Consider the following 25,508-nt stretch of genomic DNA (forward strand, 5'->3'; position numbering starts at 1 on the left):
TGGTGAATGTGGTGGGCAGCCTGAAAGAGGAAGCAACTTCATCAGCAGCGGTACCTGAGGAAGGGGGCCATCCTCACCCCCCTACCATCTCCTCTTCCTCGCGCTTACACACTCGTATGTGCCTGTCTCTTTGTTTTTAGGTTTACAGTGACAGGAAAGGAAGGTTTCTGATCGACTCCCTTCAAAAACATAACTGACGATTCTGCAAACCCTGGGATCCAGCTAAAGTCTAACGGGAAACCATTCAGTATAGTTACCCTGGCTTCATGAAAACGCGTCCAAAGTGGATCTGTGCATGGAGATCGATGTCCAGGACCTGCTTCAAGTAGTCCTGAAAGGCAATGGCATCTTTGGGTAAAACGCTCGAAGTTTCAGGATCACTGTTCAGTAACAGGAATGCTGTTCATTTCCTGCTTCAACAGGAAAAGTCACAAACATTACAGATAATTACACAGCGGATCGGAGAAACATCTATCAACCCCGCTCTCTGCTTCCTCTGCTTCACGCGTCTATGTCAATATTATATGGAAAGCCGGATAGATTAAATGTCGAGCTGGAATAACCTGAGGGATACCATGCGTGCAGTACCACCGCTACCACTAGGTGGCAGAATTATCACGCGTAACTAAACTCAGCATTTACCCAGTCATGGTATGTCGGCATTAGTACCTCAGGTACCACTGGATGGAAATATTATCACACGTAGCTAAACACGGCATAAAGGAAAAAAACATAATTTAAATTGTAAATATCTAGGCCTATTATCTGTCCGTGCTATCATTTGCGCAGTCATACGGTTGGTTTGTGGAGTTCGATAGAAAGAAAATTATGGGGCTATTAATGGAGCTAATGTTATAGCAAATTTATTTGCAAATGTGTATGGAGAGTTGTGTGACTGTATGTCAATCAGTGTGTGCGTAATCGGATTTGTAAATATGTAAAAGAATTTGTAAATGCGTACTGAGAACTCTCCACACACATTTGCAAATAATTTTGCTAGAATAATAGATCCATAGAATATAGTTCCTAAATGAAATTGCTCACTCCACGGTTTGTGGTCTGTTGTCTAAAGTAACCGGGTCAATTATTTTTGGGAGGAGACATTGCTATTGAATTTTTAAAATGTATTTTTCGCAATTTAATCAGCAGAGAAAGAATACCATTCAATCCCATTATATACGAGAGAAGATATTTCTACGGTTGATATCTCCACAGCTAGGCAACTCTCAACCACAACAGTCTAGAACTCTAGATGGATAAATAGAACTACAGCATGTCTGAATAATGTTTTTTAAATTTTGGGATCAACTGCCCCTTTAAAGTGAGAAGATTGCAATTCAGCTGGATAAACAAATGGGGAAACCGAAGGGTGGAAAAGGTCAAAATAATTCGAGTCTCGTGAAAATTAGAAATACCCGTCATTCACCTAAAGCAGTGTTTCCGAACCCAGTCCTCGGGGACCCCGAACAGTCAACGTTTTTGCTCCCACCCCAGGAGTTCGTAGGAAGCAAAAACATGGACTGTCTGGGGTCCCCGAGGACTGGGTTGGGAAACACTGACCTAAGGAAAGAAATGTATCTTGATCTCCTAGGCTGAGTACTGTAAGGGCTAATGTGCTTCTACCCGTGCCATGTCGGGCGCGAGCCGCGTTCAAACTGTAAAAGTGATAGGGGGCGCTGTGAAGCCACCAGAGCAGCGTCTGCGAGCTGGTCCCAAACTAATCCGACCAGGGAGGGAGAAGAATAGCACCAAGCTGGCAATGCGGAATTTTTCCTTTGAATACTAAGAAACGTTTTCTTAAAAACCAGAAATACTAGTCATTTCTTCCTCGTTTCCTAAAAGGGGTGAGTAGATTGCTCAATTCTGCATTTCCTTGGGATCCCTGAACTTATCCAGACGTTTGAGATGCAGGAGAGCATGGCCAGTAGGCATCTGGCAGAGTCACTGCTATAATGAATGTATAAAGTATAAAATATTATACGGTAATAATATTTTGCGGTATGGATATCTTCCAGGATCAAATCGATGTTTGTTGCAGATAATTACCAGATATTTGTAAGTATAGTAGGCTAATGTTTCAAGTAACGACCAATCAATCTACGGATCACAGGTTTACGGGACCAGCTCCGCGTTTGAAATCACTTCACTGTTTTCCTGTTCAGGTGGTCGCTGAGATGGTTTGTGGTAATTCTATGTGTTTCAATTGAACCCTTTTACCTAAAGTAAATCCAGGTGTGGTAGTATGTTCAAAAACTTAAAGCTAATTAACAAATGGTATATTTTATTGAGGCGTTCAGTATCAATAGTCTTTTTTCCCGTCCTTCTGTGCTGTTAATAATTACCGATCTATCACTGTACTCATCAGACTCGAGTCACCTGTTTTAGCCTAAACTAACACGGTTGGGGAAATGGTTGAAATTTCAGTAGATTTCCAAGTTTTTCACACATGCTCCGATTCATCTAACTCTGACGTAGCGTAAATCTCAACAGCTTATAACACTTTTCCCTCGACTTATTAAATGTCATATGTAAAAATAAGTTGGACTTTTTAATACTATAAAAATGTGCCAGCTCTCATTTAAAATAACCCGAAGTCTGTACGTGATACAGACATGAGTGCGGTGGCCAGTTTTCCTGATATGATAATGAATTTTCAGGATAATATGAGCATTTTCTGCATCGAGGTGTTTGTTAAATTCCCCCATCAGACATTTAAGAAACGCAGTAATGATAAGGAGACTCGCGAGTCTGCCTGTGGGATGAGACATACTGTAGTCCATTTCTGTTAACATGCTGCAATTTTTTTTACATACGCACACGATATTTATCAATTATCATTAAAAGGGATTATCAGGCTATCTTTCGTAATTTTGTAAGTTTTACATCTTCTCTTGCTTTCCCTGTAAGTGGACTGAAACAGGGCTCTCTCTCTCTCTCTCTCTCTCTCTCTCTCTCTCTCTCTCTCTCTCTCTCTCTCGGGTGGTATGTATGGCATAGCTCTCAGGCTGTGATCTGGAGTGCAGGAATGTGACAATCTGGAGTGCTAGAATGACCCCCATATAAATCCCACATTTCCCTGACCGCGTGTGTGTCACTTCATCGCCATACTTCCAGGATACTACCGTGACTATAAGGGCTGTTAGGGGAATTGGAAAGATCCTGCGTTTCACACCCAAACCTTAGGTTTTGTGGCAGGATTTGTGCAGGGCTAACCCTAACCCTAACCTAACCTTAATTTTGTGCACCTTTACTGTCACTTATAATCAAAAGAGCTGGATACCGAACAGCTATGCTCACATGAGTTGTATTGTAGATATTGGTGTTAGGAATCATTCATAAATGATGCCAGTAATTTATAAAGCGAAGGTCGTTCTGATATTTATAATGGACACTGACACACAACTTTATATGAACTTATACGAATAAATCAGAAGCTGCATTGAATCTTCATCAGTCTGAACTTATAAAGCAAAGTTGAATGATGAACTGAGTGTCTTATCTGTTGTGAGTGTAAGAGAATCTGGGGTTAATCACTCAGTATTTCCAGAAAGGAATATTATTTGCTCTGCATCCTGCTTTACCCTTTTCACCAGCATTTGACTCCCACACTCCAGCCCCAGGTGAGATTGGTTGTCAGTTCTTTAACCTCCTTCCCCAGCGTCTTGGTCCAGAATGCAGAGTTAGATTAAATATGATTTTTTTAAAATGTTTTTGTGCAATTTTTTTGAAAGGCCCCTTGCGTTTCTCCTCTTTCCCCAGCCATAGCAAACAGCCATTATCCCAAAGGAGGATGTCCTTCCTGTACACCAGTGCCCCCCAGTGGTGGCAGCAGCACTCAGCAGGCACTCAAGCATTGCTTAAGCCCTGGGTGACAGATGGCTCTGTTGCTCCCTTAGTGTTTTTCAGCCCCGTGTCTTTATGTGTAACAAAAATCCCCCGAGGTGGGTTTTGGTGGGGGGGGGGAGTGCCAGACATAATTATCTTGTTAGCATCGTGGTGGGGGGCAGGTGGTGATACACTTTCTGCCGGGATCCCCCTAGAGTTTCCTGCCCTGATGATTGGTGGATGTTCTTCCCCTCTCTGCACGTCCTTCATGCTGTCCGTGATGGAGGCCCATACACACAAAGAACAGCCCCCCCCCCCAGAATTGTCTCATTGTTCCCTTGTCTTTTAAGTGCTGCACGTTAGCTGACCCTGCAGTGTGACCCCTGAGTTACGGAGAGCAAGATGCGGTCAGCAAAGAGCAGCATACCGATATGGGTGGAGGGAAGAGCTCTGGCTTGGATGGCTTAAGATGGTGTTGCCCTTGCTTGGCGTTGCTGGGGGTGTTCAGGATACATGCCAAAAAATGGGAGTGTGGTGTGTGGCTCAGTGTGTTGGGACACTGCATGGGTGTTTAGAGTCACCGTTTCAAATCCTTGAGTCAGCAGGGTGAATTAATTTATGAGTGGGCCCCTGAGCAGGGCCCTTAACCCCCCAGTACTGTACATCACTTTGGGTACAAGCATCTTCTAAATAAATAACATTTAACAACTGAGAGCACCTGTGATGCAGTAAATTCAAGGACAGGTCCCAACCAAGCTGTTGAGTAAGTCACATGACGGGATTATGTTTAAATGTGGTTAGGAATTACTGACTCTGTTGGAATGAGAATCAGGTCCCTCAAAGGTGGAAACCGAGCAGGACACACTACACTGATGATCGAAACAAAAACACAATTGGGGGGGGGAGGAGGCTTTGAATCCTTTACAGGATGGGGGGTGGGAGTGGGAGGAGCCATCGAAGGAATAAAGGAAATGAAAGGGAGAGAGGAATGTGGGGGTTTTCAAAGTCTGGGCTGAATGCTTCAGCATTTATCCCGTAGACCATTGACTCCATGCTGGGAGAGGAGCAGGGGTCCGCCTGCCCTGGCTGGATGTCGGGTGGGGGGTGAATCATGTTTGATTGGGGGTGGGGGATGCGGTGGCCTGGAGATGGTCATGTTAGGTTTGCCGTGTTCTGTATCACATCCATAAGAAGGACTTGAGAACAGCAGTTAAACTTACTAGCAGCTAATGTTCCCTTTATCTTATATCTAGGATAGTGTGTCTGTGTCTGCAGGGGGGGGGTGTATACAGTAACTGAGATTTGACTCACATGACTGTGCTGCAAAATCCTGTCTGATTTGGCAGGGGGGGAGGGGGATTTACAGTAATCCTTTGACTGCCTCCCTGGCTTCCCTGTGTCCCCCCTGCCTCAGGTCTACTCCTCCAGCTCTCTTGGTTACCACTTGCCTGCAGAATGCAGCTGGTTTAGTTTCTGTTGACTCACAGGGTCAGTCATGTTCCTTGCGGTTTCTCTGTTGGGGTGCTTGGGGGAACAACGACTCCATCGAGAAAAGCCTGGTATTGGGAGAGTGTGACATCAGAGCGATTATTTACACTAGCTGTGTTATGCCTTCAGACTTCCTGCAATGTTAGGAGGGACACCGTGCTTCTGATTCTTCAGCAAAGCTACATTTAAGGTTCTGTTTATCGCAGGGGTGCCTGAAATAGGAGCCTTTCCTTGAGCCGGAGAATCATGGCTGCCCCCCAGAGGTGCTTTGGAAATAGCTGCTCATAGCAACCGCTAAACACAGCATCTGGGGACCAGGCCAGGGAGGACGGATGACCACGGTGCACATCAACGGGCACGTGACAGACAGACCTGTGGGGAATGACAACAGCAGGGCTGGGGTCAAGGGCTGGCATGAGCTGGGGTGTGACAGCGAGGTGGCGATTGACTATCCCGAGGATCTGGGGACCCAGCCCACATGGCACGGCACTCAACTGGAGAAGATAAAGTGCCCCCAGGAGGAGCTGAGGAGGAGAGGGGGGGCAGAGAGGCCCACGCAGGACTTGGAGCTCAACGCCTCAGTGCGACTGAGGAAGCTCTCCCAAAAGCCCCAGGTCGGCATCGACAATCCCACCTTCGATGCCTTAGAGGGGCGCATCGGGGCTAAGAAGGGGACCCAGGATCCAGGAGCTATAGCAGCACCACTGGGTGAGCGTACTGTGCGTGGTGGAGGGGAGGGAAGCTTCCAGATCAGTGTGAATTGGGGAGGAACTTGGATGTGAAAACACCCAACGCTCTGTACACAGAGCAACACACAAAGCTACCCAGAAAAGGAAGGCGTTGTGAGTTTTTTCTTTGTGTTACTCTGGTGATTTAACCTTCCCTCCTTTGTAAGCCACCTTACATGTAGATAAACAGGTGCAGAGCACCAATAATCATACAAGTTTCTTAATAATGTGTTTCTCAGCCCCAACATGGATGAGTTTATAGAGCCGCGGTTTGGGAAACACTGACTTGTGGTGGTGGTTTATACTTAGTTGGGTTAACATATTTCCTCTTTTCCCTGGACTTTCTGCTGCCGGCACCTAAAAATGCCTGAAATGTCAACACAAAAAGCGAAACCCCAGACATCTCCTTTCTATGGACAGAATACTTTGTGTGCTTGTTTGCGTTGACGCCTCTTTCTGTGTCCTGCCCCGATGTCTCTTTTTTTACAAAACGCAAAATGCTCACGCCATCAAAGGTCGCAGACCACAAAACTTAACGAGTAGATTATCTAGTGGCACTTTACCACTGGCATACAGACACCGACCGGTACCCGTTGCATACCACAAAGAGGCACTAATTACAGCGTAGATCCAGGTTGCTTCGGTTTCCCACTGTAGCAGAATCGGCTCGGTAAAGGCGTTCCCAGGTTTAGAGAGTGACAGTAACGTAAAACCGAAGAGACTCTTATTTCCTGTTCAGATGGTGTACATCATCCATCCATCCTTTTTCCAAACCACTTATCCTACTGGGTCACGGGGGGTCCAGAGCCTATCCCAGAAGCAATGGGTATGAGGCAGGGAACAACCCAGGATGGGGGGCCACTCACACACGCACTCCTATGGGCAATTTAGTAACTCCAATTAGCCTCAGCATGTTTTTGGACTGTGGGGGGAAACCGGAGTACCCGGAGGAAACCCCACGACGACATGGGGAGAACATGCAAACTCCACACACATGTGACCCAGGCGGAGATTCGAACCCGGGTCCCAGAGGTGTGAGGCAACAGTGCTAACCACTGCACCACCATGCCGCCCCCTGGTATACATCATGTGTAATTATTATTTTTTCTTTTACTGTGTGCTAATTTATGCTATGACTGAGAATCGCTGTGTTAGCATTAGATGCTAGTTCCATTTGTGTTTCCTTGCATAAATTTGCATCATGAATCCATTCAGGATGGAAATTTCCAAGGTCCAAGTTATTGGGAATGCCTCAATACATCACGATTTGTGATACTACTAGTAATGAATACTGAATATATGCTTTTTCCTTCAGATAGTCCATGCGCAGAACATTGGTTTTTCCATGCATTTCGACCAATCAGATGGTGGTGATGCAACCAGCTGGGTTTGGTCACCTTTCAGCCCTGCTACTAAGCAGCACCATGTCGGCATGGTTACGGCTTGGGTACGGCGCTCATACTTCCTAATGGAAAACCGTCAGTTCGCGCTACGTCAGTTCTTGGTGCCAGTGGAAAAGTGCCAGAGGAGGCTACTGGATAGTAGGCAAAGAAAAGCATTTTATAAGAACTTATGGGCTTTACATCACCTGTGTTGTAACTACTGCAGTCTGGTGGGGTTGGTGAGCAGTGATATCAGGTCTCCTCCTGCTTGCTGGGCCATGCTCTGACCCCGCTTATCCACCAGAGCTGGACGAGCTGCTCGCATCTTTGAAGCAGGTGCAGCAATGTCTGGACGACACCCAGAGCCAGCAGGACGTGCAGCTGGTGCTGGCTCTCCTGCAGAAGGCTGACTTCCAGAAAGCTGTGCAGGTCCACAACACCGTGGCTCTGCATACGAGCAGGTTCCCGCTCACAGCCCAGGCCCAGGACCTGGTGCAGGAGGTAAGCTGCACACAGGAAAGAAGAATGAAAACCTGTAGGGGGCGACCTGTGACAGCTTCTGCATGCTTGTTAATGTACCTGTAGGGGGCGACCTATGACAGCTTCTGCATGCATATTTATGTACCTGTAGGGGGCGACCTGTGACAGCTTCTGCATGCATATTTATGTACCTGTAGGGGGCGACCTGTGACAGCTTCTGCATGCTTGTTTATGTACCTGTAGGGGGCGACTTGTCAGAGCATCTGCATGCTTGTTTATGTACCTGTAGGGGGCGACTTGTGACAGCGTCTGTGTGCTTGTTTATGTACCTGTAGGGGGCGACTTGTGACAGCGTCTGCATGCATGTTTATGTACCTGTAGGGGGCGACTTGTGACAGCGTCTGTGTGCTTGTTTATGTACCTGTAGGGGGCGACTTGTGACAGCTTCTGCATGCATGTTTATGTACCTGTAGGGGGCGACTTGTGACAGCGTCTGTGTGCTTGTTTATGTACCTGTAGGGGGCGACTTGTGACAGCGTCTGCATGCATGTTTATGTACCTGTAGGGGGCGACCTGTGACATGCTTGTTTATGTACCTGTAGGGGGCGACCTGTGACAGCATCTGCGTGCTTGTTTATGTACCTGTAGGGGGCGACCTGTGACAGCGTCTGCGTGCTTGTTTATGTACCTGTAGGGGGCGACTTGTGACAGCGTCTGCATGCATGTTTATGTACCTGTAGGGGGCGACTTGTGACAGCGTCTGCATGCATGTTTATGTACCTGTAGGGGGCGACCTGTGACATGCTTGTTTATGTACCTGTAGGGGGCGACCTGTGACAGCATCTGCGTGCTTGTTTATGTACCTGTAGGGGGCGACCTGTGACAGCGTCTGTGTGCTTGTTTATGTACCTGTAGGGGGCGACCTGTGACAGTGTCTGTGTGCTTGTTTATGTACCTGTAGGGGGCGACCTGTGACAGTGTCTGTGTGCTTGTTTATGTACCTGTAGGGGGCGACCTGTGACAGCGTCTGCGTGCTTGTTTATGTACCTGTAGGGGGCGACCTGTGACAGCGTCTGCGTGCTTGTTTATGTACCTGTAGGGGGCGACCTGTGACAGCGTCTGTGTGCTTGTTTATGTACCTGTAGGGGGCGACCTGTGACAGTGTCTGTGTGCTTGTTTATGTACCTGTAGGGGGCGACCTGTGACAGTGTCTGTGTGCTTGTTTATGTACCTGTAGGGGGCGACCTGTGACAGTGTCTGTGTGCTTGTTTATGTACCTGTAGGGGGCGACTTGTGACAGCTTCTGCATGCTTGTTTATGTACCTGTAGGGGGTGACTTGTGACAGCTTCTGCATGCATATTTATGTACCTGTAGGGGGCGACCTGTGACAGCATCTGCATGCTTATTTATGTACCTGTAGGGGGCGACCTGTGACAGTGTCTGTGTGCTTGTTTATGTACCTGTAGGGGGCGACCTGTGACAGCGTCTGCGTGCTTGTTTATGTACCTGTAGGGGGCGACTTGTGACAGCGTCTGCATGCATGTTTATGTACCTGTAGGGGGCGACTTGTGACAGCGTCTGCATGCATGTTTATGTACCTGTAGGGGGCGACCTGTGACATGCTTGTTTATGTACCTGTAGGGGGCGACCTGTGACAGCATCTGCGTGCTTGTTTATGTACCTGTAGGGGGCGACCTGTGACAGCGTCTGTGTGCTTGTTTATGTACCTGTAGGGGGCGACCTATGACAGCGTCTGCGTGCTTGTTTATGTACCTGTAGGGGGCGACTTGTGACAGCTTCTGCATGCTTGTTTATGTACCTGTAGGGGGTGACTTGTGACAGCTTCTGCATGCATATTTATGTACCTGTAGGGGGCGACCTGTGACAGCATCTGCATGCTTATTTATGTACCTGTAGGGGGCGACCTGTGACAGCGTCTGTGTGCTTGTTTATGTACCTGTAGGGGGCGACCTATGACAGCGTCTGCGGGCTTATTTATGTACCTGTAGGGGGCGACCTGTGACAGCGTCTGCGTGCTTGTTTATGTACCTGTAGGGGGTGACCTGTGACAGCATCTGCATGCTTATTTATGTACCTGTAGGGGGCGACCTGTGACAGCATCTGCATGCTTATTTATGTACCTGTAGGGGGCGACCTGTGACAGTGTCTGTGTGCTTGTTTATGTACCTGTAGGGGGTGACCTGTGACAGCATCTGCATGCTTATTTATGTACCTGTAGGGGGCGACCTGTGACAGCATCTGCATGCTTATTTATGTACCTGTAGGGGGCGACCTGTGACAGTGTCTGTGTGCTTGTTTATGTACCTGTAGGGGGCGACCTGTGACAGTGTCTGTGTGCTTGTTTATGTACCTGTAGGGGGCGACCTGTGACAGCATCTGCATGCATGTTTATGTACCTGTAGGGGGCGACTTGTGACAGCTTCTGCATGCATGTTTATGTACCTGTAGGGGGCGACCTGTGACAGCGTCTGTGTGCTTGTTTATGTACCTGTAGGGGGCGACCTGTGACAGCATCTGCATGCTTATTTATGTACCTGTAGGGGGCGACCTGTGACAGCTTCTGCATGCTTGTTTATGTACCTGTAGGGGGCGACCTGTGACAGCTTCTGCATGCTTGTTTATGTACCTGTAGGGGGCGACCTGTGACAGCATCTGCATGCTTATTTATGTACCTGTAGGGGGCGACCTGTGACAGCGTCTGCGTGCTTGTTTATGTACCTGTAGGGGGCGACCTGTGACAGCTTCTGCATGCTTGTTTATGTACCTGTAGGGGGCGACCTGTGACAGTGTCCGCATGCTTGTTTATGTACCTGTAGGGGGCGACCTGTGACAGCTTCTGCATGCTTGTTTATGTACCTGTAGGGGGCGACCTGTGACAGTGTCTGTGTGCTTGTTTATGTACCTGTAGGGGGCGACCTGTGACAGCGTCTGCGTGCTTGTTTATGTACCTGTAGGGGGCGACCTGTGACAGCGTCTGCGTGCTTGTTTATGTACCTGTAGGGGGCGACCTGTGACAGTGTCTGCGTGCTTGTTTATGTACCTGTAGGGGGCGACCTGTGACAGTGTCTGCGTGCTTGTTTATGTACCTGTAGGGGGCGACCTGTGACAGCGTCTGCGTGCTTGTTTATGTACCTGTAGGGGGCGACCTGTGACAGTGTCTGCGTGCTTGTTTATGTACCTGTAGGGGGCGACCTGTGACAGTGTCTGCGTGCTTGTTTATGTACCTGTAGGGGGCGACCTGTGACAGCTTCTGCATGCTTATTTATGTACCTGTAGGGGGCGACCTGTGACAGCGTATGTGTGCTTGTTTATGTACCTGTAGGGGGCGACCTGTGACAGCTTCTGCATGCTTGTTTATGTACCTGTAGGGGGCGACCTGTGACAGTGTCCGCATGCTTGTTTATGTACCTGTAGGGGGCGACCTGTGACAGTGTCTGCGTGCTTGTTTATGTACCTGTAGGGGGCGACCTGTGACAGCTTCTGCATGCTTATTTATGTACCTGTAGGGGGCGACCTGTGACAGCGTATGTGTGCTTGTTTATGTACCTGTAGGGGGCGACCTGTGACAGCATCTGCATGCTTGTTTATGTACCTGTAGGGGGCGACCTGTGACAGCGTCTGCGTGCTTGTTTATGTACCTGTAGGGGGCGACCTGTGACAGCGTATGTGTGCTTGTTTATGTACCTGTAGGGGGCGACCTGTGTGGGTCTGTTTACCTATAGACTTCAGTAGATGCAGTTTACATGTATGAGGTCTATATCAGCTCATCAAATTCCCTTTGAAAGTCGTACTACCTTTGTCCTTTAATGTTATATTTTTAATGATTTGGCTGATTTATTTAGATTAATCTCTAAGAACAAGCTCACACGGGTGAATGATTTTGAAATCACCTGATATGTCACTGTAATATATCTGGTATTTTTAACATGCTTTGAAGCAAGTATCGCTGGCTTGGGGCTGTTTTCCCTGCAGAGCAATGCCCTGGTTCCTCTCTCTGTCTCTCACACACACACAGACACACAGGTTTGTAATTATATCTTTGTGGGGACTCTCCATTCAGTTCTACAGGGGAAACTAATCCCAACCTGATGACCTTAACCCCTACCCAGCCCTAACCTAAACCATAAGTAACCAGACTCAATATTAAATACGAGACTTCTGGCATTTTTAGTTTTCTTGATTGCATTCACATTTCAGGTTTTTATTACTTTGCAGGTTTTTATTACTTTGATCCTTCATTACATCATCACAAACTTCATCATTTCACCTTCATCAGCCCCCCCAGCATTTATACCAAAGTTCTCCACAAAATAATTGGCTCAGCTTCCAGAGCTGGAGCATGGGGTCAGAGGTCACAGTACTGGAGGATGATGTGTCCTTCTTCCAATCTTCCCACAGACACACACAGACACACAGACACACACACACATACACACACACACACACACTTGCTTTCCGAAACTCATGCCCACCTTTTAGGTCACAGATCTCTGCACAAACTACAATTCAATGGTTAGTCATGAAAATCAGCAAAGCGATGTGACTGATTTGGGGGTGGGTGGGTGGGGGGGGGGGGGTTATACCCTGGAGACCCGTCTGAGGTCTCAGCAGAGGTATTTGGGAAGGGGGTGTGGCATTTCTGCCATGAGAAAGCGAAGAAAAACCCTGGACAGAAATAGAAAGTCCCACAGCTTCCAGGGTTTCTGAACAACACCCTGTCGTTTGGGGGGTGGGCGAAGGTGGGGCTGGCGGCCAGCATACTCAGTCTTGTTAACGGGAGCCTTGGGTGGTGTAATTAATGAGCTCTGGCCCTGAGAGGTCAGCGTAACAGGAATCTTCATTAACGAGTTTTTTCCTTTAGCATTTAGAGTGTTTTAATATTTAACGAGCGTGTGCTTCCAGCAGATTATTTTTTTGCATATGTGTGGTTAAGGTGGTGATTTCCCCACACCTGCCCCCCACCCCCTGACTGCACGGCCAGGCTCCCCCCTCTGTGTGGTCTTATGCTAATGAGTTGCTAACCACCTTCGCTCCCCTTGCTGCTTTCAGCTGCTTGTTTATAAAGCTCAGGCCCTCATACACGGTCACCACTGGGGTATCGGCATTCCTGTGGATAATGGTGCCTTGTTCTGTTATAGCACAGGCCAAATGGAGATGTGAATCTGTGTGTGGGGGGGGGGTCCTCCTTATCTCCATAGAGACCTGGAGTTTAAGCCCAGCCCCCCACTGGCTTTGTAGGCCTCAACCCAAACTGCGATTACGTCGCGACGTGATCTCAACAGCCCTAATGAAGGGCAGATGAAGAAGGAAGCCGGTACTGTTTGGTCATGTGACCTCATGCCAGCATAATGAGCCTCAGTATTTTTGTAGAATGCAAGGTGATGTTTTTATCTTGTTATTTACATGCTGGCAAACCTCCAAATAAATGTCAAGCCCACTTTAACATGAAATTTAACTGCTAGTGAAAGAAGCTGGACCTGCATTGGGGAGCAATTTAGACTCAAAGAATAATGATTGTCTAGATTAATGCAATGCTTGTAACCTCTCTTCTCTAATTTGTCAACCAGATTGATGATGATGATGATGAATGGATTAGGGAGAGATGAAGGGCTGGGGAGAGGTCTCCTGGTGTCCTGATGCTTGTGTTACTGCCTCAGGTGCAGACAATGCTTCAGTCCAGCCAGCAGGTGGAGGGCTTGGAGCTGAATGCCCTCCTGAGATCACCGAACCTGCAGGTAAGCACTGCCTCAATAGCAACCCCTGCTGGTGCTGAATGGGTATGGCTGTCACAGGTGGTTCGTGCTATCTGTCCTGAAGACACTTCTTAAAAATCTGTGCCTAAAAAGCAGTAGTTTGTATTGCGATGTAACTCTTTATACATATGGAAGAATGGTGTATTTTTTATGCTTTTAATGTTGTGCAGGCAACATTTATGTTACAAACACTTATTAAGCACAGAATCGCCCTTCACAACGTACAGCTATCCCCCGTGTAACATCTATTCGATCAATGTCCATTCGCGTTAACGGCTGTGCCTTAAAAAATTACAATAAAAATACTGCTGTTTCTTAAAATGCACGGACAGGCGGTAGGTACCGTTGTCAGTCAACAAAGACACTGTACTGTACAGCGCAGTACATCTAATGTTACAGTACTGTAATGAACTCTAGTTGACCACATTTTACTTATTGATTGTTTTGGATTACTACACACAATACATGTGTTTGCTATGCACTGATAGGGCTTAATGTTTACTGTGCATGGTTAGTGTTTTGTGTTTTATAAAAGATAAAAAGATAAGAATTATTGTACAGTACTGCATTGTACTAGGTTTTCATATTGCGCTTTAATAATCGACACGGTTTAAAATACAGCACTGTCTGCGAAGTATCTAAACCGCTTCTTACAGTAATTAAAGGCATCTTACTCTAGGGCAGGGCAGAGTAGCTTTTTAAGTTACTGTGGTAATATTCAAACAACACCCAAATTGTTTAACGTCCTTTATTATAGAACATAGACGGGGGTTATCTGTACATGCACACATGATGAGCAGTTCTTTTTAAAGTTCAAATCGAATAACTTTATTTGTCTTATCATTTAGACTTGGGAGAGTACAGGTAAAAAAAAAATAGCGAACAGACTAATGTTGTTGGACAGTGGATGGAAACTTGTGTGCTTGTATTTATTTGCCTTGGATCACCTTAACACGGGGCTAATGTAGGCTTAGCACGCAGCCTGGTGCCATCCTCTGCTGTGCTATGCAGTTTGTTGCCAGCACATCCTGCAGAGAATGGGGGGGTGGGGGGTAACATGGCAGATCTCTGTCGGGCTAAATGAGCATGTAGACCACAGGTCTAGAGAACTGCTTTTGCTGTTAGGTTTGAGGTCTATGCAGCAGGAACATTGACTATGGAAAGTGTTGGTCTTGGAGCCTCTGAACTGCTGATTGGCTGGGAGATTATGAGGGGTTTTAAATCCATATGAAAGCGTGGTGTCTCACGGATCAAGAGCAGAACCAGTCCAGAGTAACTTTGGTCCTGACATGGTACTGTAGCTGAATTGGCTGGGTGCCTGTTGTCGTTGGCTGGGTGTCTCAGCTGACAGCAAAGGTCTATGAGGTAAGAAGCCAGTACCTTGAAGACCAGTATGAGATGCCTTTTGGATTCAGAGGCGTGGGCTGGAGGAATACAGGCAGTGCTATTCTGCGTTTCCTGATCTGTTGGAGTTCATTGCATTTTCCCACCAGGACACAACACATTATCTGATACTGTTTGAGAGCGAAGGGGAGGAATGACATGGTATGTGATGTGTGCCTCTTTCGCTAACTTGGTGGTACCTTGGCTAGTTCGCTTTTGTAGTACTTGTGAATTACACTAAGTTCTGCGATGAAGAACTCCTCCTGAAATGGCGGCCTTCCTTTCCCGACCCCCCCAGGCGCTGATGCTGGCCCATGACAGCGTGGCCGAACAGGAGATGCAGCCAGGACCCGGGCTGCCCCCGGAGATGCCCGACGACACTTTGACGCACTACTGGGGGGAGACCATCAAGCTGGTGCATCTGGAGAAGTCAAAGAACGTCCCCCTGGTGAGATTAAAGCTGCATCATGGTGACCCCGATAGTGTGAGCAATGGTGTTAAAGTTGATCAAACATGTAGCATATGCAAATTTACATTAACCAAATAAACCTCAATATAAACTGTCATTACCAATGACCTTCTCTCATGCACATGTATACAACACCCTTATATTATCAATGAGGACCATGCTGTGGGTCTTCAGGGCATTACAGTGCGTAACGAGCTGGACAGCGTGGTCATCAGCCGCGTCATGAGGGGTGGGGAAGCTGAAAGGAGTGGCCTGCTGCTTGAGGGGGACGAGATCTTGGAGATCAACGGCGTGGAGATCCGCGGCAGGGACGTCAACGAGGTCTTTGACATCCTGGTGCGCTGGTTTGTGCATCCTTGGGGGAGCCATTTGCTAGGATTCTTCCCAGGCATTAACCTGTGGATCCTACATGATGTGGCTTCTCATCCCCAGGCGGATATGCATGGCCCCCTGACCTTCGTCCTGATCCCCAGCACACAGAACAAATCCCCACCCCATCAGGATTCTGTGGTAAGAGCCCCCTTCCTCTACTGGCATCAGCATGTCTATGAGGATCAAACCATTGCGCTGTCCTTCACCCCGCATCTCTAGGTGCACGTGAAAGCTTACTTCGACTACGACCCCTCAGACGACCCCTACGTGCCCTGCCGTGAGCTGGGGCTCTCCTTCCAGAAAGGAGACATCCTGCACATCATCAGCCAGGATGACCCCTGCTGGTGGCAGGCCTACCGGGACGGGGACGAGAAGAACCAGCCGCTTGCAGGCCTAGTCCCGGGTACGGGGGTGGATGGGGCCGACCCTGTGGCAGATGGGTGGCAGATGCGGGCCGGTGGGCACGCAGAATGCAGGCCTTCACCCACACTCATTCGTTCTCTCTGTGCAGGGAGATCATTTCAGCAGCAACGGGAGGCTATTAAGCGAACGATAGGGGAAGATAAGGACTCAGAGCAGCCAGGTATGTCGCCGCCGTGCCTCTGGGGGTGTTTCTGGCTTTGCCTTGGAGGAAAGCGAATACTGGGGGTGGTAATTTATTTTATTTTTTTGGGGTCTTTCAGAAACGCTCTGGTGTGCAAAGAAGAACAAGAAGAAGAGAAAGAAGGTGATCTACAGTGCCCACAAGATCGGAGGTGAGCTCAGCTTCCACTCAGTAGGCGGCATCCTGGGTAAGAACTCAATCCATAAACCAAAGGTTGATGGTCTCCACCATGTCTTACGTACGTATTGCACCTGAGACTTGTACTGGTAGACAAACAGGTCAAGCATGTGGAAGCTATATTTCTGTGGCACCACAGCTTCCATCAGTCTCCTCCATCCCTACACTGTCTTGTATCAATGTGTTGCCATCCCCCCTCCGCTGGAATGCCACCGTAAGCAGGGAACCTGCTGCCTGGGCTGGCCTGCTCTGTCTCCAAACACACGGGGGGGCTGGAAGGCCCTGTTCTTCAGAGCCCGTCATACTCATTCAGTGTTTTACTCTGGCATATTTTTCATGCATCTTTTATAAATATTTGGGAGTCCCACTGCCAGTAGTTGAAAAAGTTGAGCTGGAATTCACCGCACAAGGAAGAAGAAAAGGTCATTGTTACTTGCCGCATTCCTTTTGCCAGCTAGATGTGTTGTGACCATTGATGTTCTGGAAGTCAGCAGTGTTTACAGTGCCATGCGATTCTCCAGTCTAAAGCTCACGAGTTTCCCCTGCCAGAGTACGTCAACGAGGAGATCCTGACCTACGAGGAGATGTCGCTGTACCACCAGCCGGCCAGCCACAAGCGCCCCATTGCCCTGATCGGCCCTCCAAATTGCGGCCAGATCGAGCTACGACAGCGACTGCTGTCCAGCGAGCCAGAGAGATTTGGTGGGGCTGTTCCACGTAAGATCACTAGAGGTCACGGACGTGAAGGTCAGAGGTCCTGAGGCAACTGAGAATGTGCTCAGCATCCAGAGTCCATGTGTTCCATGTGGATTTGTGCGAAATAAAAGTACAGTGGGTTCAAAAGTTAAAAAAAAAAATCGATTTTACACATAAATCCTCAAGTACGATTTCCTTTAAATTACTTGGCATATGTAAAAATTGCACTTTTTCATTTATGCATGAATTCATTCATTTCATTTTGTACAGAGCTCTCATGACGCACCCATAAAAATTATGTATATCGTGACCACGTTTTAATATATTGTGGGAACTAATTAATAAAACATGCCCACGATTCAACTAAAACGATGGATCAAATTAGTTCAGTAATGAACCCAGGCTGTCAATATTCTATGTAAGTGTCTCTCTAATAGCAAGTCCAAGCTTTTAAGAATGTGTTTGTAGATCACGTCCAACCTGAAGAAACAGTGGACTTCCCTCACGATAAAATATGCTGAAATAGCATAGAAATATGCTCTTTCTGTCAATCTTTCTATATATATATATATATATATATATATATATATATACACACACACACACACACACACACACACACATATTTCTGTCTCTGTCATGAGTGAAGCTCTTTGCGGTCATGGAAAAAATATATAAAATATGCTAAATGTTTCCAGCACATAGCTGTCACACAAATCGAATTTCCATTATTTAAGGAACAACACTATTATTCATTTTCACAAACTGCGGGGTTTGGAAGAATGATGACTGTTGTATTACTGTAGTGTTTTTTAGCTATTGTCTTCATAGGCAGTGTGGTTTGTTGGTGGTGTGGCCATAACACTTTTCCCCCGTCCCCGTAACGCAGACACCACCCGGCCCCGGCGGGAGCTCGAGGTCAGCGGGCGGGAGTACCACTTCGTGTCCCGGCAGGCCTTTGAGGCAGACGCTGCGCTGGGCAAGTTTCTCGAGTCGGGGGAGTTTGAGAAGAACCTGTACGGCACGAGCACCGACTCTGTCCGGCAGGTGATCAACGTGGGGAAGATCTGCATGCTGTCTCCACACACTAAGGTAACGGAAGGAGGGCTGTAAGAATCGGCCCTTTCCGTTGAGGCCAGGCCCTTCCCTTTCCCTTGCTTAGTCTTTCTTATCATGGCTTCAGAAATGTTTTCCTTGCCTGGTGAAGGTTTTTATCATTGTTGTAAAATGCCAGCATCCGCAGCTGTGGTGCCTTTGACATTCTTCCTGTATCTTATCCAGTCCCTGAAAGTGCTGCGCTGTCCAGAACTGAAACCCTATGTGATCTTCATCGCCCCTCCATCTCAGGAGCGCTTGCGCGCCCTCCTGGCCAAGCAGGGCAGGAACCCCAAGGTACCCAAAATTTGGTTCCTTTCCAGTAGAGATTAAAAATAACACGTCGTAACAAACAAAGAACCTGCACAGCCTGCATTTTGCTTTCAAAATATGAGAACGTGAGAGCTTGTGGGAGATTATGTTGAAGGTCATCGTTTATAAGCTTTGTCTTCCATGTTCTTCTGCTCCTCTCTTCACCCTCAACTGCTAACTGTTGCTCATGCCTCTCCTCTGTCCAGCCAGAGGAGCTGAAGGACATGATCGACAAGGCCCGGGACACGGAGCAGAACTTCGGGCACCTGTTTGATGCCACCATCGTCATGACGGAGCAGGAGAAGGCTTTGCAGGAGCTGCTACGGCTGATCAACAAGTTGGACATGGAGCCCCAGTGGGTTCCCTCTTCCTGGCTGCACTGAGGCCGATACATGGTATCTTCCAAAGGGGGTTTCGGCACTTTTTTCATCGCAGAGGGGTGGCAGATCAGTTAATTAAAATTAAATGAACTGTTAGACTGAATGACAGCTAAGAGTTGGGACAGAAGCTCCTTCATGAAACCTATGATTATCGGGGCACTGCCATTGTCTTGTCCAGTTAGACCCGCCCCTCCATTCCATATTCATATCATAAACATGTGACAGCATCATTAGACGCAGTATGTCTGACTACTTTTTATATTTATGTTTTGTTTTCATGCGGACAGAAAATACATAAATATTCTTGGCTGTTTTTTCCCTGGCTCTTATCTAGGCTTGGGCAGGGTCTAAGTTTTCAAACTATCATACTATCCAGACATTATACTGCAGCATACAACACACAGTGTGTTTATGGCGGCAATCGTATTCTAGTATTTCTTGCCAATTTTAAATCTGCAGAGCGGGGGTGGGCCCACACGATTTCACCAAATGGCAGATTTGCTGCCTTGATTTCAAAACACATATTGTATAACCACAATACCACCCAAGCCTACTCTGACCTTACTCAGAGGATAAATTGGTTGTAATGAAACTAGGCGACAGGAAATGTGAATTGTCTAAGGTTCAGCATGTAATGAATTGTTCCAGAGGGAGGAATGGACAGCAAGAGTAAAAAGCCTGTGCTTTTACTGGACCGTTTGATGTCATCTCCATGAGTGCTTATCTCTCATTATTTACCATTAAATGAGGAAGTAGATGAATGTACATACATAAATGTGACAAAAGTTCAATAGCTTTGTGGTGTGATACTACAGGGTTTTAAAGGGCTTCATTCTGCCGCTGTCCACTCAGATTACATCTGAAGTGTGTGAGGATGTGTGTGTGCCTGTGTGTGTGGATGGGTAGTCTTGTGAACAAAACCCATTGGGGTAAGAGTAGAAAATATTTTTTAATCACTGGTTTGTGTTTTGTGCTGGACTGTGGTGGTGTGTTATTATGGAAGACCAAGGTCTTATTGTCCTCTGCATTCTTTGGCTTGTTTGAGGACTACAGTCCCTTGATCTATAACTGTCATGCCAAAGATTCAATGTCTGATTTTATTTCCAGTCAGAAGTTTATGAATCTATACGTGGCACATATTCGAAAAGTATTAAACCTTGATTTATATGAAGTCCAAATTAAATATTCTTGTTCCATTTGGGAGAGCTTTAGAACGCTATATTTTTCTGTCCTTGTGTCAAACCAATTTTTTATTAAATGTCTAAATGAATTTGCCCTAAACAAAACTGCTGTGAGTAGTTTGCAAACGCCCCGTGCGGAACATGCTTCCAATAATATTACATCCTTGAAGACTAAATCTGACAACTGCATAGTGTCTAGTATATGAAATTGAATTTGTTTGTGTTTGGGGAGATTTATACAACTGCTGTACTGTGATGCACTGCACAGTGCACTGATAAACTGCAAAATATTTCCAGACATTCTGCTGAATTTCTACACCAGGAAACGTACAGCTTTGACAGCCATATTCTCCTCTTTTCAACATGAAGAGCTTCCAAGTTGATATTAAGTTAAAAGCATGAAAATCTTTTTGTCTGGATGCTGTAAATGAGAGGGTTGGGGGGGGGTGATGTTGCAAAAGGTGCAACACACCTTCAGTCAGATTGTCAGACTTGCTGTTGTGTATACAAGACTCAAAAGAATAGACAGACAATGTTTAAGAATGCTGCTCAAGTCAAGTTTTACTTGAATTTAAAAAAGTTCTTTCTTTTGGAGACATGCTCCATCCTTGCAGGATCAAAACTCAGGTGAACCCTACAGAGATACAGAACACAACCATGACGCAGCTCAAATTACCGCATGCAATGTCACCCAACACCGAAGAAACCCGCACAGTCAAACTCCCACCTCTCCCAGCCTCCCGCCTTAACAAATCCCAAGTACAGGCCCATTTAGGTCCCACTTTTGCCTTCTGTGGTCAAGGAAAGAGGTTCTTTTGGTGCAACACAGTGAGATGCGCCCTGTGATACAAGATATGACACATTTTCTGAGGCAATTGTTTCGTCTGACACTGATCCTGTGCAATACTGAACACATGGAAAGAAAACGACCACCAACACATACAATGAAACCCAAAATAGCCTCTGTTTTAGTTTGACAAGACAGTAATATGGCCTCGGAGACAGAAAATAAATAAGGTACAAATCCAGGGTGGGGGGAGCAGACAGACAGGTCACTCAAAGAGCAGGTCCTCGTCCGCCTCCTCTGTCAGCATGTTGCTGGGCTCTGCCACGGGGCCCAGTTTTGCCAGCCGCTCCGCCATCTCCCGCTCTGTCCTCTCTTTCATCTGCTTCTTCTTCTCTTGGATCTTCTTCAGCCTTGAGCCAGGAGAAAGACACGCAAGGTCACACGAGTTGGGGAAGGTCAGCCTTCATTGCAGCTGGATTTAAGTGTGCATGGGGGGAGGGGTGTCGAGATGAGGGGGTTATCTGGACATACAGTGACCTGCAAGGCTACGCTGAAACAAACCATGCAGCCAGGAAGGCTGATGGACTGCAGGTCAAGTGCACAGGAAGCAGACGCCCACCTGTAAAACTCCTCCCTCTCTCGCTCATCCAGCTCCGTAATGATGTAGGACAGGGTACGCTCGATCCGCGGAATGATCACTAGGGGGACACGCGACATGCTCAGTGACCTTATCACATAATGCACCGCAGCCTCTCAATCACAGACTCTTTCCAAGTGGTATCTCCGACTTACCGTGCTCTATAGCATTCACACGACGGTTAGTGATTTTGATGGCCTCATCCAGCGTAACGAATGAAGTCTACGGCGATAAAAAAAAAAGATATTTCTTGGATCCTATCTGACATATCACTACTAAATTCTGGGACTAAGTAAACTACAGACAGATATGGTATGTCAGGATCAAGGAGGACTGTGCTTTTCAATTGGGACACAGCCAAGCTAGTATTCTCAGGCACATGCATGAAAATGAAGAGTGCCCCCTACCTGTAAGGAGGCCAGTTCAACAAGCAGCTCCACAGCCTTGCCGTAATTCCTCTTCAGCTTGGCCAGCTGCTCCCCTCCCCTCGCCAAACCAGTCAGCTCGTAGCCTGGGAGGTAAAGTGAGTTTCATCAGGAGGCTGCCCTCAAAGTATAGGAGTCAACATCAAAGCCTATCAAAATCACAATTAAAATCAGCAAAACCCGTAATGTCATAAATAGACTGGATGTGAGTCGATCCTGTGTCTGTGTAGGATTTGGGGAGAAAGGTGCCCTGGACTTACTGTCCCCTCCTTCCTGGTAGTGCTCAAATACTGGGAGGGTAACACCTGAGAAGCAAACAGACACAGAGCGGTAAGGGAGCGACCACAGGCGAGTGGCCAGGCAGGCGAAACGCGGAGCGCCCGGCTGCCTTACCTGCTACGTTATCCTTCTTGGCACGCACCTTCACCTGGGCTTTGTTTACGTTCTGGATCACAGTGGTACTGAGGAAGGTGAAGGCCAGATGAACGGTTAGGGATCGCCCAGGGCAGGAACCATTTACACTGACATACAGGGCACCCTCTGGCTCCGCCCACCTCACCTGAAGTCCCCGGCAGCAAACTTGGCTTCTGCTAGAGAGAAGGCTGCCTCCCTCATCACCTCCCCCATCAGCGTTTTGGTCTGGGCAGTGATAAAAGTCTCTTGTGAGTTCAGTCTTCAAACAATTCATTTTGTGATGCCCCTCCACAACCCCCGGGGTCCTTACCTCTATGATCTTGCGGAGAATCTGCCGGAAGCGCATGGCCAGGGCATCTGCCTTCTTCTTGAGCAGATTCCTCCCCGTCTGGGCGCCCTTCAGTCGTGCTTTCATGATGGTCTGCGCCCTGCGAATCAGGTTAGTCAAAGGTCAAGAGATTTTTTTTTCCTGGGTATTTTTCTATAAGTATCATGTTCTTGTACATAAGAGGTCAATACCTAAGAAACATATTCAAAACAAAGATGGACTGATAATAAAGCAAACTTTTAAAAAGGGAAATTTATTCCACTCATTTACTTATTTAGCAGGTTCTTGTACAGAAAGATATATACATGTGAAAGGCTGGATCGGCCAGTTCCTGGAGCAATTAGAGGTTAGGGGCCTTACTTAGGTGCGGCTCGGTGAAAACAATCTGCTGACCCTGGGCTCAGATTATACTCAAACTCAACCCACTGATCCACACACAGTATCACATTCATCAACATCACACACATCGTTATATCAAAGATTAAATAAACAATAATATTGAACGTCTTTTATAAATTTAACTTTTATGATTTACGATCTATAACACTGGATGTTACGTTAACTTTTACATTTATTTTTATTAATTGCTATATGGGTTTTTATGCAATATAGAGGAATGAAGTACAGTCAGGATGCAATCGAAGTGGAAATGATGGATGTGGCAGTGGAAGTTGTAGACAGTGAATTCCAGCTTAATGCTGTCAATTTGGACAAAATGGTCCGATTCTGAACATTTTTATATTTAAGAAGTTTCTCTGTCTGTGGAGAAGTTACATACAAAGGGAAGACGGAAATTGCCGTTGCTCACTGTCAGCCTCCAGCTGATCCAGAGGACAGCAGAAGTGAGATATGGAGCTATTTTGGTTTTAAACAGAACGAAAAGAGTGATCATGCAAACCTACCGGCCCCGGTATGCAAACGCTGCTATATGGGTGCAGCACGTCTCTCACTGACCCCGAATTATATAAGGAGTTTGAAGATGGTCAGTTGTGTATGATAGGATACTGAAGCAATTTAGTGGTTACTTCTGTTTAAAATCATGTTTGAGCTACATGTGAGTATATTCATATCCCTTTCCTATTTAACTATCAGATTAACCATACAAAACGTACAATAACTCATAAATAAAAAAGTAACCGTAAGTGGTATTATTAGAATGCATATATACTTACGTATTTAACTAATTTATGAAATTCATCTGTTAAAATGTGATTTGTTTTTCATTTTCTGTGCAGAGAAATTTATTATATCGTAATTTGGAAGCTGATTCGGAACTGAACCATTAGGACAAGTTATCAGCTAAGCATCCGCGGTATCCCTGTTGCTTTGGACTGACGACTCTCAGTCAAAAAGCAGTCGGTACATCAGTAACTAATGTCAACTATACACACTGTAACTAAGGGCTCCAGGTGACACAACCATTCTGATTGACCTTGTGCAGATTTTTCCTGCACTTTATGCAAATCGTTCGAAGTGACACGTTAACAGAAAAATACGACCTATCTCAGCACCTTCCTGTGAAACTGCAGATATCTTAAAGTAGGTAGTGACTCATTAAACATATACACTGGACATGTTGCTGCTGATTTTATGTTGGCACCTTACAACCTACAATCACTTATACAGTCACATTTTTCTTTTTCGCCCAAATAACTTGTCACGTCTATAGTATTACAATGAATCTTAAAATTTACAGTGACATCACTGGTCAGAAAAGCATTTCACAGCGAAATAATAGTCGAGTAGCTAGTTAGCAGTTTAGCGGTACCCTTACTACTTACATTCGAGACGGAAATATGTCGATCCTGTCTTTTCCTGACATCTTGCTTCTTGTAGTTTTAGCGATTCGTCTCTTATATTTTCACTCTTTTTAGTTCTCCGTGACCACCATATGTTTTATTGGGAAGGATAAACCGATCTTGTCGTTTACAAGAGACACTCCACTGTCAAAGTGAGCCCGAGTCGGTCAGCTGACGCAGGGTCACGTGACTGGACGGTAGCGCTTCTGGTCCGGTCGGTTATGACGAGACTGGGTGCTAGGCGTCACATCAGCATAGATTAGTAAATCAGTGCTGCTGAACATGTTCGTTTTTTTTCTCAGCCAAGTATTGTTATGAATATCCGTATAATCTGTACTTAACATACCGGTGTTCTGGCGGTCACTTGACGACTCACATTAATGATTCCAGAGGTACATTATGATGCATACAGCCGCAAAAACATAATGTACAGACGAACGTACATTGCCAAACAATCAAGGTACAAATACAGTGCGCATAGTACAAAACTTCTCATCTATCAGAATGAAAAAGGCAGATTATATCTGTTTTATATAAGTTTAAGAAGGCGACTAGAGTCCAGTTTCCTTTCTCATGGTGAGTCATGTCTTTGAAACAAATGATGTCAAAGCACAACAGAAGTGCTAAGATATAACAGTCAAAATCTTATCAGCAGAGATCCCAAGGCATCGTATGTGTGTGTGTGTGTGTGTGTGTGTGTGTAAGCCTCTGTGCCTGCGATCAGATGGTTTCTGGTTTGAGTCTAGCAGAATAATCACATCCATTGGCCCT

General features: G+C 46.5%; 2 protein-coding genes across 2 annotated transcripts; one reads left to right on the forward strand and one right to left on the reverse strand.

The window, feature by feature from the left end:
- The first annotated feature begins 1,711 nt into the window (after positions 1–1,711).
- Positions 1,712–20,436, forward strand: pals1b (protein associated with LIN7 1, MAGUK p55 family member b). The gene is made up of 14 exons (XM_048985612.1): positions 1,712–1,844; positions 5,520–6,021; positions 7,728–7,924; positions 13,583–13,660; positions 15,360–15,509; positions 15,705–15,866; positions 15,963–16,040; positions 16,122–16,305; positions 16,414–16,485; positions 16,586–16,657; positions 17,233–17,400; positions 18,269–18,471; positions 18,661–18,771; positions 18,993–20,436. Exons 2-14 carry the CDS (start codon positions 5,646–5,648, stop codon positions 19,167–19,169), a joined length of 2,028 nt encoding a protein of 675 aa, XP_048841569.1. The 5' UTR covers positions 1,712–1,844; positions 5,520–5,645; the 3' UTR covers positions 19,170–20,436.
- Positions 20,437–20,882: 446 nt separating this feature from the next.
- Positions 20,883–24,934, reverse strand: atp6v1d (ATPase H+ transporting V1 subunit D). The gene is made up of 9 exons (XM_048986372.1): positions 24,720–24,934; positions 22,921–23,038; positions 22,756–22,835; positions 22,590–22,657; positions 22,457–22,501; positions 22,179–22,282; positions 21,927–21,993; positions 21,754–21,832; positions 20,883–21,544 (listed from the first exon to the last, which is right to left on the reverse strand). Exons 1-9 carry the CDS (start codon positions 24,758–24,760, stop codon positions 21,400–21,402), a joined length of 747 nt encoding a protein of 248 aa, XP_048842329.1. The 5' UTR covers positions 24,761–24,934; the 3' UTR covers positions 20,883–21,399.
- Positions 24,935–25,508: the final 574 nt, after the last annotated feature.

Source organism: Brienomyrus brachyistius, chromosome 19 (assembly GCF_023856365.1).
Source record: "Brienomyrus brachyistius isolate T26 chromosome 19, BBRACH_0.4, whole genome shotgun sequence".
Classification (NCBI taxonomy): Eukaryota; Metazoa; Chordata; class Actinopteri; order Osteoglossiformes; family Mormyridae; genus Brienomyrus; species Brienomyrus brachyistius.

Bases quoted from the DNA above. Each gene is read 5' to 3' on its own strand.
- atp6v1d (XM_048986372.1), bottom strand. From the start codon at position 24,760: ATGTCAGGAAAAGACAGGATCGACATATTTCCGTCTCGAAT. The intron at 23,039-24,719 runs GTAAGTAGTAAG...CCTGATTCGCAG, and splicing joins GACATATTTCCGTCTCGAAT to GGCGCAGACCATCATGAAAG. The intron at 21,545-21,753 runs GTGGGCGTCTGC...TCCTGGCTCAAG, and splicing joins GAGAGGGAGGAGTTTTACAG to GCTGAAGAAGATCCAAGAGA.
- pals1b (XM_048985612.1), top strand. From the start codon at position 5,646: ATGACCACGGTGCACATCAACGGGCACGTGACAGACAGACCTGTGGGG. The intron at 15,867-15,962 runs GTGCGCTGGTTT...TCTCATCCCCAG, and splicing joins ACGAGGTCTTTGACATCCTG to GCGGATATGCATGGCCCCCT. The intron at 16,041-16,121 runs GTAAGAGCCCCC...CCGCATCTCTAG, and splicing joins CACCCCATCAGGATTCTGTG to GTGCACGTGAAAGCTTACTT.